General features: G+C 53.4%; 1 protein-coding gene across 1 annotated transcript; it reads left to right on the top strand.

The window, feature by feature from the left end:
- The first annotated feature begins 1,683 nt into the window (after nucleotides 1-1,683).
- Nucleotides 1,684-8,249, top strand: ARL2 (ADP ribosylation factor like GTPase 2). The gene is made up of 5 exons (XM_064364755.1): nucleotides 1,684-1,796; nucleotides 5,160-5,270; nucleotides 5,367-5,529; nucleotides 6,954-7,034; nucleotides 7,806-8,249. Exons 1-5 carry the CDS (start codon nucleotides 1,732-1,734, stop codon nucleotides 7,938-7,940), a joined length of 555 nt encoding a protein of 184 aa, XP_064220825.1. The 5' UTR covers nucleotides 1,684-1,731; the 3' UTR covers nucleotides 7,941-8,249.
- Nucleotides 8,250-12,344: the final 4,095 nt, after the last annotated feature.

The raw sequence follows: 12,344 nt of genomic DNA, 5'->3' as shown, positions 1-12,344 counted from the left end.
CCATCTAGGCACTTACCATTGATCTTAATTGTGTTTAAAAGCCTCTGGGTAAGGGCTATGCTCAGTTTCTTCCTTTGTGTGTGTCTGATGGAGAGTAAATGGTGCCGACTGAAGGGTCCCACTCAGGCACCCTATCTGTCCAGCCCTCCTCTGACCACAAGCCCCTTTCTGCAAGATGGGAAGCTCTAGTTTCTTCCAGACCTCTCTCTCTCTCTTTTTTTTTTTTTTTTTTTGAGACAGAGTTTCACTCTTATTGCCCAGACTGCAGTGCAGTGGCGCTATCTCAGCTCACCACAACCTCCACCTTCCGGATTCAAGAGATTCTCCTGCCTCAGCCTCCCGAGTAGCTGGGATTACAGGCATGCGCCACCACACCCGGCTAATTTTGTATTTTAGTAGAGATCAGGTTTCTTCATGTTGGTCAGGCTGGTCTCAAACTCCCGACCTCAGGTGATTAGCCCGCCTCAGCTTCCCAAAGTGCTGGGATTACAGGCAAGTGAGCCACCGCACCCAGCCCCCTCCAGGCCTCTCTAGGCAAACTTCATGGAGGCGTGAAGACAGTAAGCTTTACCACTGACCAGACCTGAGTTTGAATGTCACCCATGCTCCTTAAACTCTCTGGATTCCATTATCATAGCTACAAAAAGAATACAACCCTCTCAGGGTTGCAGGGAGGATGAAGCTGAACACGTGGAGTGCGTTGCAAACAGTTACACAGAAGTTAGCCATTGTCTTCAGCTGGTGCTGACAGCTCTTTCCCAAGCATGAGAGGCTCCTCCGTGCTGCCTATTCACATTTACCCTGCTGGGACCCAAATTAAGACAATAAGGTTCTCCTGAGTTTACAATCGGCTTGGTCCCAGGCCTCAGTTTCCTCAAGTTGGACTTCTTTTTTTCTTCTTTTTTTATTTGTTATTTTTCACCAAGTAAACGTTGGACGTCTTGAGCGCCAAGGTAAAGAAGGAAACTCTTGGACAAAGCCATTCATTTAACAACAAATATTTATTGAGCACCTACTACGTGCCAGCCACTGTCCTAAGCATCATCTGGGCCTCAGTTCTCCCATCCGCAAAAGTAGGAATTGTACTTTTCAACTGGGAACCGCTGGGCCTCTGGGGACCGGCAGCTTTTGGGGCCGACTACGATTCCTTCGTTGGAACCCAGGGGCGCCCCGCACGTTTCCGAAAGGCCTCCAGGGGGCACTGCCGCCCTGAATCGAGAGCCACTGGAGCTGGGTATGGGGAGGCCCAACTTTCTGCTCTGCCATTGGCCGACTGAGGATGATGCCGATGGCCCAGATTAGCAGGATGTGGACCGTGTTTCTGGGAACTGGGGCCTACACTGGCCACAAGATGAGTCCGTCCGTCCCTGGGGCCCTGCGTTCTGACTCTTGGGTCAGACGCAGCCAAGATACAACTTCAAGGTTTCCGCTCCGGCCGAGTGCCCGGGTCCGGCGGGGGAAAGGGTGACGGTGTCGCCCTCGCTCCCCCAGCCTCAGCCCTCGGGAGGCGCAGCCTCAGGGCGGGCGGCCACGCTGAAGCCCCCTGCGCCGCTAGAGGGATTCTCGCAGCAGCGGCGCGGGCCGGCCTTGCGGTCACGTGCGGCGTGGGCGGGACCAAACCAGCGGCCAGCCAATCGGCTGTGCCGTTGCCGGGCGTGATAGCCAATAGGGGCCGGGAGCGGGGTCCCGGGACTGGGAAGAAACGGTGGCCGGGAGGGGGCTCCGGGGACCATGGGGCTCCTGGCCATTCTGAAGAAGATGAAGCAGAAAGAGCGGGAGGTGCGACTGCTCATGCTGTATCCTCCCCAGCGCCGGAGCCACGGGGGGTAGCGGGGCCCCGCCGGGCGGGCGGTGCCGGGCGCCCCCTGCCGGGAGCGGAACACGGCGGCCGGCGCTTCCCAACTGCCCCTGGCGTCACCACGCGGGCCCCACCAATCGCCCCAGAGGGCCAGGGGGAACCGCACCCCCAGCCTGGAGCTGGGGCCAGCTCAGAGGGCCGCTGAAATGTGCCTACAGGCGCAGTGGCGGGACCGGGCGGCCCGAGTGTCAGGGGTGGTGGGACCCGGAGGTGACTCGGACGCCACCACCCAGCGGCCTGGCCCGAGCGTGGGGCCGCTGCCCTCCCAGCTCTGATCTCCTCCCCGCGGCCCGAGGGTTTCAGGCCCCGGCTCCGTCCTCGAGCTCCTAATTCCGGGGGCGTGCGGGGTGGCGGGTGTGGGCTCCATGGATCCTTTCCAGCGTGGATCCAACAGTCCGTCTCTTTGTCTTTGCTGCTACGCGGGCCGTGGATGTCCCTGCGGCTGAGGATGTGTGGACCCGAATGTCCCGTGCGCCTTCTGAGTCCAGTTAGGCGCCTGCACCTGTTCCCCCCTGTTCTGTGCCAGGCCCCGCAGGGGGAGAAAAGACGCTTACATGCACATCTAACTTAATAATCACTTCATGACTGTTTTATTTTTTGAGACAGGGTCTTGCTCTGTTGCCCTGGCCAGAGTGCAGTCAAGGCTCACTGCAGCCTTAAGCTTCTAGGCTCAAGTGATCCTCACGCCTCAGCCTCCCAAAACCCTGGGATTATAGGCATGAGCTACGGAGTCCGGCCCATGTCTGTTTCATTTTAATTTTTTTGAGACGGAGTTTCGCCTTGTTCCCCAGGCTGGAGTGCAATGGTGCAATCTCGGCTCACTGCAAAACAAAAAAATCTTGCCTTCATGGAAATTCTGTAATGCAAGGGGGTAGAAATGACAACACAGGAAGTAAGTAGAATATGTGATACGGGTTGGGTGCAGTGGCGCACACCGGTAACTCCAGCACTCTGGAAGGCTGAGGTGGGAGGAACGATTGAGCTCAGGAGTTTATCAGCCTGGGCAACATAGTGAGACCCTGCCTCTATTTATACACATATACTTCTCCATATATACTGCATATATATGGGCCATGCTTTGGACCATGCTTCTGGGGAACAGGGCCTTATCCTGCTACAGGATGAACTCCCAGTACGTATATATGTATATATGTATGGAGAAGAATGCAATTTACGGTGGTCGTAGAAAACCACTCTATGATGGCTGGACGCGGTGGCTCACACCCGTAATCCCAGTACTTTGGGAGGTCGAGGCTGGAGGTCGAGGCTGGTCGAGGAATTCCAGACCAGCCTGGCCAACATGGTGAAATCCCATCTCTACTAAAAATACAAAAATCAGCTGGGTGTAGTGGCGTGCGTCTTTAATCCCAGCTACCTAGGAGGCTGAAGCAGGAGAATCACTAGAACCTGAGAGGCAGAGATTGTAGTGAGCCAAGATCACACCACAGCACTCCAGCCTGGGCTTCAAGAGCAAAACCCTGTCTCAAAAAAAAAAAAAAAAAAAAAAAAAATTGAAACTCTCTTAAAAATTGAGTACATGAGGGAGGTGAGGGTTGAACCATGCAGCAATCTGGGGTTGGGGGGCACTTTAAAGCAAAGGCCCTGGGAGGACTAACGCATGTTCGGAGAAATGGCCAGGCAGGCAGTGTGTCCTAGGAGAGCTGGCTGGAAACCTAGGGCCTTTTGGTTCTTGGTTTTCCCTTTTGATGAGAAGTGCAGAGGAGACAAGGAATCAGACCAGTTAGGCCACTGCAGTGATGCAGGCGAGATAGGATGGTGGCTTGGACCAGGATGGAAGTAGTGAGGTCATGGAAGTTTCTGGCCTGAACAATTAGAAGGGCGAGGAGCCATTTGCTGCTGAGCTGGAGAAGACTGGGGGAGGAGCAGGTTCAGAGGGGAGATGGGAGCCCTGTATGTGCCATGTGAGATGCCTCTGGACAGCCCAGAAGTGTCAGGCAGACAGCTGGATGTAGGCACTGATGTCGTGTGTGGGAGGTACACATTTGGGTGTTGTGAGGATAGAGATGGTGTTGGAAGCTGTGATCCTGGATGCGGTCACCTAGGGATGAGCCTTGCCCCGAGAAGAGAACCCAGTTATACCAGGATAAAGTCAGAGAGGTGAGGAGGACAACCAGGGTGGGGGTATGTCCGGGTGCTGAGGACAGCACTTGTGCTGGGGAGGAGGGTGAGCCCCTCCGATAGATGCTGAGTGGGAAGTGGATGACTGAGGGCTGCTCTGGCACTGGAGGGCCGGAGGGAGGTCTTTGGGGACTGACCTTGGTAAGAGCAGTTTTGGGCACAGCAGAAGCAAAAGCCTGATGGGAGTGTGTTCTAGAAAGAGCAAAAAGGCAGAAACGGGTGAACACAAACAACTATTCTGAGATTTCCTGTAACAAGGAAAGATATAAATGAATAAATAGATGGGGCAGAGAGATCAAGGGCTTTGTTTGCTCTTTTTAAGGTAGGAAGAACAGAAAGCTCATCAGCCAGTGGGAATGATCAAGAGGGGAAGGAAACATGGATGATGGCTTGAGGGCAGGGGCTTAGCAGCAGCCAGGTTCCAGGGGCTAAGGCTGGGCCTCAGGGAAAGTCCCCTCCTCACCCCTCTCCTGGGCCTGGGTCACTCGCCTCAGCTTTGATGAGCAGGGAGAGGTGGCCGAGTCCAGGACCTGCCCACCCCACCAAGTTTCAGTGTTGGGAGGACAGAGGAGGGTGATTCTCTCCCACAGGGAAGCACACCCATTAATTTGCACTCTGCAGTAGCAGGTCTGGAATATTCCAGAAACAGATGAGGGAGGCTGCCTCCAGATATTTGTTCTTCCCTTAGTTCTTCAAAAAGCTTGCTCCTTGTATTTCGGGTCTCAGCTCCAGACACCTCAGAGAGGGCTTTCCTGGCACCCAAGCTGAAAGCGCCTCCTCCGACGGCCCTCTCGGAAAGCCTCTCTGTTGTGTTGATGGCGCTAGCCAGGATCTGGCAGGGCCTTCTTTTCTCATGTGTTTGTTCTCTGTCGACTGTCTTCCCACTAGAGTGTAAGCTTCCTAAGGGCAGGGCTTTGTCCTGCAGCACCCAGAAGAAGGTCTGGCACATAGTAGGTGTTCAAAAAACTAAGGAGCTTTTGGTCAGTAGAGATGATATTTGTATCTTGATACTTTCACATTTATCATGGGCCAGTTATGGCCAGGCCTGTGCTCAACTCAGTTTGAACCGTGGTGGGAAATGGTGAGTCCCCTAAGAGGGGCTCTGTGACTATGTCGCCACCCAGCAGAGCACAGGGACTTCTCCTTAACCTGCTGCGCCCAGTGGCCTGGACAATGCTGGGAAGACAACCATCCTGAAGAAGTTCAACGGGGAGGACATTGACACCATCTCCCCGACACTGGGTTTCAACATCAAGACCCTGGAGCACCGAGGGTGAGCAGGGTCCCCGTGGGTGAGCCAGCCCAGAGCAGGGCAGGGAAGGTGGGAGAGGGGCCCAGCTGACCCTCCTGCCGCCTGCTCCTTGCCCAGATTCAAGCTGAACATCTGGGATGTGGGCGGCCAGAAGTCCCTGCGGTCCTACTGGCGGAACTACTTTGAGAGCACCGACGGCCTCATCTGGGTGGTGGACAGCGCGGACCGCCAGCGCATGCAGGACTGCCAGCGGGAGCTCCAGAGCCTGCTGCTGGAGGAGGTGGGCACTTCTACCCTTTGTGCACACATGTGGACCTGTGGCCGCCTTCTCGGCAGATGCCCGGAGGAGTCCATGGTCCCAGAGGGAAACCTAGAGGCAGGATCTATTCCTTCACTGGGCCCCCACCATGGGAGGCCCACGGCGCCAGAGGAAGGACATGTGCTGTGGACTGAAACTGAGTTAATGTCCCTGTGGTGTGACTGTGTCACTACCCTGAGCATCAGTTTCTGTGCCTTGAAATGGCGATGATGACATCCACCTCACTGGGCTTTAGGGAGGATGACCCAAGGCCAGCATGAAGCTTTGAGAGGCCATCAAGCCTGGCTCAGGAGTCTGACTCTTCACTATGTGACCTCAGCCAGGTGTGGTGGCATGTACCTGTAGTCTTAGCTACTCCAGAGGCTCAGACAGGAGGATCAGTTGAGCCTGGGAGGTCGAGGGTGCAGTGAGCTGTGATCATGCCACTGCACTCCAGCCTCCTGGGCGATAGAGTGAAACCCTGTCTCAAAATAAATAAATAAATAAAAATAAAAGAAGGAAAACTTGCAAAGACAGTACAGAGGTTCCCCATATACCCGTTACCTTGCTTCCCCATCTCACCTAACCGTGGTCAGTCCAAACTAAAAAATCACCATTGGGGAATTACTCGTATCGTAATTACAGATTTTACTGAATTTCATCAGTTTTTCCACTAACGTACTTTTTGCTTTCCAGTGTTTGATTCAGGCTACAACATTGCATTTAGTTGAAAATGAGGACCCTTGTGAGAGTGAAGGGGTCATTAATGATTCTGAGGCAGAGGGGATTGTCCTGGGCACACCACACACTCCTCCTGTGGGACTGGAGCAGGTCAGACGAGATCAGGGCCATCGAATGCTGGTCAAGGCAGGTCCAGGCCCAAGGGTTAGACCCGCCCACCCACATCCCAGTCACAGACACATATGTGGAAAAAACTAGAATCAGAATTGGACAGTAGGCCTGTCGGGACTGAAAATGGTTAAAGGGTGAACTCAGAAGAGAGAGAGGTCACTTCCAGCAGACCTCCATGGGCCTCTGGGATGCTCACATTCTCTGTGCATGTCTGGTCGTCAGATTGGAGCAGTCTAGAACCACAGAGAGCTCAGGGATCATCTTACCCAACACCCCTCCTGTTTATGGAAGAGGAAGCTGGAGCATGGGGGACAGTGGTGTCCCTTGGTGGTGGTTGGCGGTAACCAGAACCCTGGCCCAGGGCTGCCTCTGCCCACATGGGCCAGCCTTGATGACTGTGTCCACCACCTCACTCCTCCTGGGCCTCTCCCACCACCACGGGCCTTACCTTGATCTTCCAGGTCAGTCCTTCACCCCAGATGCTCTGCACCATTAGAGGAGGCGTCAGTCTGTCCTCGAGTCCCCACCTCACCCCTCTGTCTTGTCTTCCCCAGCGCCTGGCCGGAGCAACCCTCCTCATCTTTGCCAACAAGCAGGACCTGCCTGGAGCACTGTCCTCTAACGCCATCCGCGAGGTGAGTCCAGGCCCTGGGACAGGCTCACTGAGGGAAAGGGGCACACATTTCTTTATTTTAAAAGCTTTTACTAAAAATAAAAAAAGTTTAAAAAGAATAATAAAAGCATTTATTAGCTCCCACTAGGTGGCAGGACCTATGCAGGGCACTGGGGAGCCAGTGATTAATAAGGCATGGGGTAGCCACAGCCTGGGGAACGCAGAGCTGCACATGTGTTGTCACGGGGTAACAGTAGCCAGCACACAGTGAGTGCTTTTGGTATGCTCTGCTCCTCGTATGGATTAACTCATTTCATTCTCACAGCAACCTCATAAAGTGAGGACTATTATTTTACAGATGATGAAGCAGGCTCAGAGAGGTTAGGTAACTTGTCCCAGGTCACATAGCCACTAAATAGACAAGCCTGTCTGAACTTTGGGTTCCTCCTTGGTGAAATGTCTGACACAATCCCTGGCTCATGAGGGCTTGAGGGGAATGAGAGAGAGGACGTGTGGGGCTCCTAGCATGATGCCTGGATCCTGGTGGCCGCTCAGGAGCCCATGTTGCATTTACATCACTAAGGGACAGCACTGGCGTGGTGCTGGACAGAGAGCCCAGGTGCCCCTGGGGGCTGACAAACTCTCCCAGGGGCCAGCGGGGCTTCTTGGATGGGATGACGTAGAGCAAGGCCTTGAGGGAGGTGCGGAGCTCCCTGGGCTGGGGAGGGAAGGGGCTGAGGGCAGGCGGGGGCTACAGTCACTGGCCATCACCACCAGCGCCTTCGTCCTCCAGGCCCTGGAGCTGGACTCCATCCGCAGCCACCACTGGTGCATCCAGGGCTGCAGCGCCGTCACCGGGGAGAACCTGCTGCAGGGCATCGACTGGCTCCTGGATGACATTTCCAGCCGCATCTTCACAGCTGAATGAGCCACTCCAGATGCCCCCCACCTAGCAGTCTAGGTCTCCCAGCCCTCACCAAACACTCTCCACGGGGACGGGAGTCAGCCGGCCAGACTAACACTCCCCTCCTCCACCCCAACCTGCTGCTGCTACTGCTGCCCGCTGCTGCTCTGTGGCGGGAGGGCTGTGCCCTGGCTGTCTCCCTCGCTCCTGACCTGGCCTTTGGCTGCCATACCAAGAAGAGAGGGCTAGGCGGGCAGAAGCTGCCTCTGCTGCTACCGAGGCTGTGGGCCTCATCCTTCGCTCAGCTGTGAAATAAACCACTCCTTGTCCTGATTCCTGGCTATTTGTTGATTCAACAGCGTTAGAGACCACCTGGGACCCACAGTCCAGCAGGGGACAGAAAGGAACAGATCATTGGAACTGATGGTGAACTATGGCTACATCAAAGCGATGCAGAAAAAGTTACAGAAGCATGAGACACGGTGCAGCTAACTCCCATCTAGAGGAGCCCAGGCAGGCTTCCCAGAGGATGTTACATTAAAGCTGGGAGTAAAGCCTGAGTAGTTTTCCAGGTAGAGGAAGGGGAAGACAGTTCACCAGGGGAACTCCAGCCCTCATAGATATGAATTAGAAAAAGAGACACGGCTCCAGACCAGGGCTCCAGCTTTTTGCATGGAATGTGGGCTGAAATTCAGCTCCCAATTCGCAGTGGCAGCCAGGTGATCCTCCCACCTTGGCCTCCCGAAGTGCTGGGATTACGGGCATGAGCCACCATGCCCGGCCTGGGTTTCCTTAAGAGTGGAAAAAGGGAAGTTAATGTTGAGTGGACAAGCTTAGAACATGAACAAACTGCCCTTCACTGTACAAAATTAGAAGCCCCTGCCCTGTCCTCCTTACAAGACAGACCTGGTATTAGAAAAAGGACTCAGGCTCTCAAACCTGGACTCTGGCCAAACCCTGGCTCTGCCACTCTCTGGTTGATGCTGAGCAACTTGCCTAGCCTCTCTGTGCCTCAGTTTTCCTCCTAGTGTTGGAACGAGGACCAAACAGGTTGGTGTCTCTTTTTTGAGATGGACTCTCACTCCGTCACCCAGGCTGGAGTGCAGTGGCACGATCTCGGCTTACTGCAACCTCTACTTCCCAGGTTCAAGCGATTCTCCTGCCTCAGCCTCCCAAGTAGCTGGGACTACAGGTGCGTTCCACTATACCCAGGTAATTATTGTATTTTTTTTTTTTTTGAGACAGAGTTTCGCTCTTGTTACCCAGGCTGGAGTGCAATGGCACGATCTCGGCTCACCGCAACATCCGCCTCCTGGGTTCAGGCAATTCTCCTGCCTCAGCCTCCTGAGTAGCTGGGATTACAGGCACGCGCCACCATGCCCAGCTAATTTTTTGTATTTTTAGTAGAGACGGAGTTTCACCATGTTGACCAGGCTATTCTCAAAACTCCTGACCTCAGGTGATCTGTCCGCCTCAGCCTCCTAAAGTGCTGGGATTACAGGCATGAGCCACCACGCTTGGCCCGGTTGGTGTCTTGTATGCCATAAGCACTGTGTAAGTGTCAGCTATAATTGTCATTATTTGAACCAGTAGGCCTGTAAGCAAATTCAACTAATGTGAAGTCAGTCACCCACTGACACAAGTGTCACCCCAGTGTTGATGTCCTCCCAAGGGCCCTGAGGAGACAATGCTCTTCTTGAAAAGGTGAATTAGGCCAGGCTTGGTGGCTCACGCCTATAATCCCAGCACTTTGGGAGGCCAAAGTGGGCAAATCACCTGAGGTCAGGAGTTCAAGACCAGCCTGACCAACATGGTAGAACCCTGTCTCTACTAAAAATACAAAAATTAGCCAGACATAGTGTGTGCCTGAAATCCCAGCTACCCACTGGAGTGCAATGAGCTGAGATCACGCCACTGCACTCCAGCCTGGACAGCAGAGTGAGATTCTGTGTGAAAAAAGAAAGAAAAGGTGAATTATTCATAGTTATAGACAAATATGAAAATAACAAGGTGATAATTCATCACAGAGGTCTCCACCACATGGTCAAGCATTCCCTGGGTGAGCTCGGGTAGCAGCCCCTGAGGGAGTGTGGTGGGCAGCCCAGTGTGGGGCCCCTGCAGCCTCTCCCGCTTCACAGCTGCCTTATTTTTTTTTAATTTTTTAATTTTTTATTTTCCCATCACCCTGTTACTGAATTTTTTTTTTTTTTTTTTTTTTTTTGAGATAGAGTTTTGCTCTTGTTGCCCAGGCTGGAGTGTGATGGTGTGATCTCAGCTCACTGCATCCTCTGCCTCCCGGGTTCAAACGATTGCTCCTACCTCAGCCTCCCAAGTAGCTGGGATTATAGGCATGTGCCACCATGCCTAATTTTGTATTTTAGTAGAGATGGGGTTTCTCCATGTTGGTCAGGCTGGTCTCGAACTCCTGACCTCAGGTGATCTGCCCGCCTTGGCCTCCCAAAGTCCTGGGATTGTAGGCGTGAGCCACCGCGCCTGGCCTCTACTGCCGCCTTCTGTTTGCTCCTCCTGGTGAGGGAACTGGTGGGGTGGGAGATCTGGAGAAGGCCAGGGGCTAAATTGCTCTAGATGAAAAAGGGCTTGGAGGGAACAGGGAGAAAGAAGGGGAAAGGGAAGAATGTGGGAGATGCTGCCCCAGAGAGGGAGGGAAGATGGGTGAGAAGGAAACTGAAGCAACAGCCCTGCTGAGGGAACTTTGGAGAGGGGAGTGATGTCTGAAGGGGTCTTCAGAGGAGTCCTGGTGTGTGTTGCACGAGGGGACATCCCCTATTCCCGGCCTCCTCCTGAACACCTGCTAGATGAGCCACCCAATTCAGAGCCACCAGCATCTGATCTGGAGTCTGCTTTTTTTTTTTTTTTTTTTTTTGAGACAGCATCTCACTGTGTTGCCCAGGCTGTAGTGCACTGGCATGATCATAGCTCCCTGCCACCTTGAACTCAGTGACTCCATAGCTCACTGTAACCTCAAACTCCCGGATTCAAGCCATCCTCCTGCCTCAGCCTCTGGAATAACTGGGTGTACAGACCCATGCCACCATGGCCAGCTAATTTTTTTATTTTATTTTATTTTTTTTGAGAGAGAGAGTTTCGCTCTTGTCACCCAGGCTGGAGTTACAATGGCACAATCTCAGCTCACTGCAACCTCTGTCTCCCGGGTTCAAGGGATTCTCCTGCCCCATCCTCCCAAGTACCTAGGATTACAGGCACCCACCACCACATCTGGCTGATTTTTATATTTTTAGTAGAGACAGGGTTTCACCATGTTGCCCAGGGTGGTCTTGAACTCCTGACCTCAAGTGATCCACCTGCCTCGACCTCCCAAAGTGCTGAGATTACAGGGGGCCACCGTGCCTGGCCCCTACCTAATTTTTACATTTTTTGTGGAGTCAGGGTCTCACTATGTTGCCCAGGCTGGTCTCGAACTCCTGGCCTCAAGTAATCCTCTCACCTTGGCCTCCCAAAGTGCTGGGATTACAGGCATGAGCCCCATGCCATGCTTTGCTTCTTTCTGAAGACCAAGGCACCTTGCCTGTACATCTGAGTTCCGGAACAAGAGTGGCTATTCACAGTGGTTCCTCTGCACAAAGCACTGTGTATCATATTTAAGCCTCCCACCTTCATGCTGCACTTCAACAGATTTTCGCTTCAATTCTAACGCTTACTGGAGCAAAGGTGACCACCATGCCGGGTTTGAGAACACCAGTCTCCACGTGGCCCACAGGGACCGTACCAATACCACCAATTCTGTGGATGTCCTGGAGGGGCAGAACCAGAGCTTCTGGGCAGCATAGTTCCACAGCATTGCCATCTTCACAGGTAACTTTCCATCCCTTGAGCCAAGGCCTGTGAGCTCTTGGCTCTCACCTGTCACCATTCCAACCAGATATTGGCACAAATACTACTATGTCAGGGTTGTAGACAATTTGCTAATGTACGTCCTGATTTCCTTAATGATTTCCCCCATCTCTCCTCTTTAGGGTGGCTCAGTGGGATCCATTTTGTTAACACCAACAATGTAAGCCAGAAGGGTATGCTCACGCGTCTGCCCATTCTTGGAAATACCAGCTTCAAATTCACCAACACCAGCAGCAACAATTAGGGCAGCATAATCAGCCTGAGATGTGCCTGTAATCAGTTCTTTGATAAAGTCTCTGCATCCTGGGGCATTGATGATGGTCACATAGTACTTGCTGGTCTCAATTGCCGGCAGGGAGGTGTCCGTGGTGATACCACTCTCACGTTCAGCTTTCAGTTTACCCAAGACCCGGGTATGCTTGAGGGAGCCCTTTCCCATCTCAGCAGCCTCCTCAAAATTTTCATGAGTTCTTTTGTGGATCCCACCACGTTTGTAGATCAGATGGCTGGTAGTGGTGGACTTGCCCAAATCAGATGACAATGTTGAACTGAGTC

This window comes from Aotus nancymaae, unplaced genomic scaffold (genome assembly GCF_030222135.1).
Source record: "Aotus nancymaae isolate 86718 unplaced genomic scaffold, 86718_ANA_hifiasm-v0.15.2.pri h1tg000059l, whole genome shotgun sequence".
In the NCBI taxonomy this organism is placed as follows: Eukaryota; Metazoa; Chordata; class Mammalia; order Primates; family Aotidae; genus Aotus; species Aotus nancymaae.
The sequence above is the reverse complement of the archived record's forward strand: the minus strand, read 5'-3'. Positions and strand labels throughout refer to the sequence as shown.

Excerpts from the sequence above, each read along its gene's own strand:
- ARL2 (XM_064364755.1), top strand. The coding sequence starts at position 1,732 with ATGGGGCTCCTGGCCATTCTGAAGAAGATGAAGCAGAAAGAGCGGGAG. Across the intron at positions 1,797-5,159 it reads GAGGTGCGACTGCTCATGCT|TGGCCTGGACAATGCTGGGA; the intron begins GTATCCTCCCCA and ends TGCTGCGCCCAG. Across the intron at positions 5,530-6,953 it reads AGAGCCTGCTGCTGGAGGAG|CGCCTGGCCGGAGCAACCCT; the intron begins GTGGGCACTTCT and ends TGTCTTCCCCAG.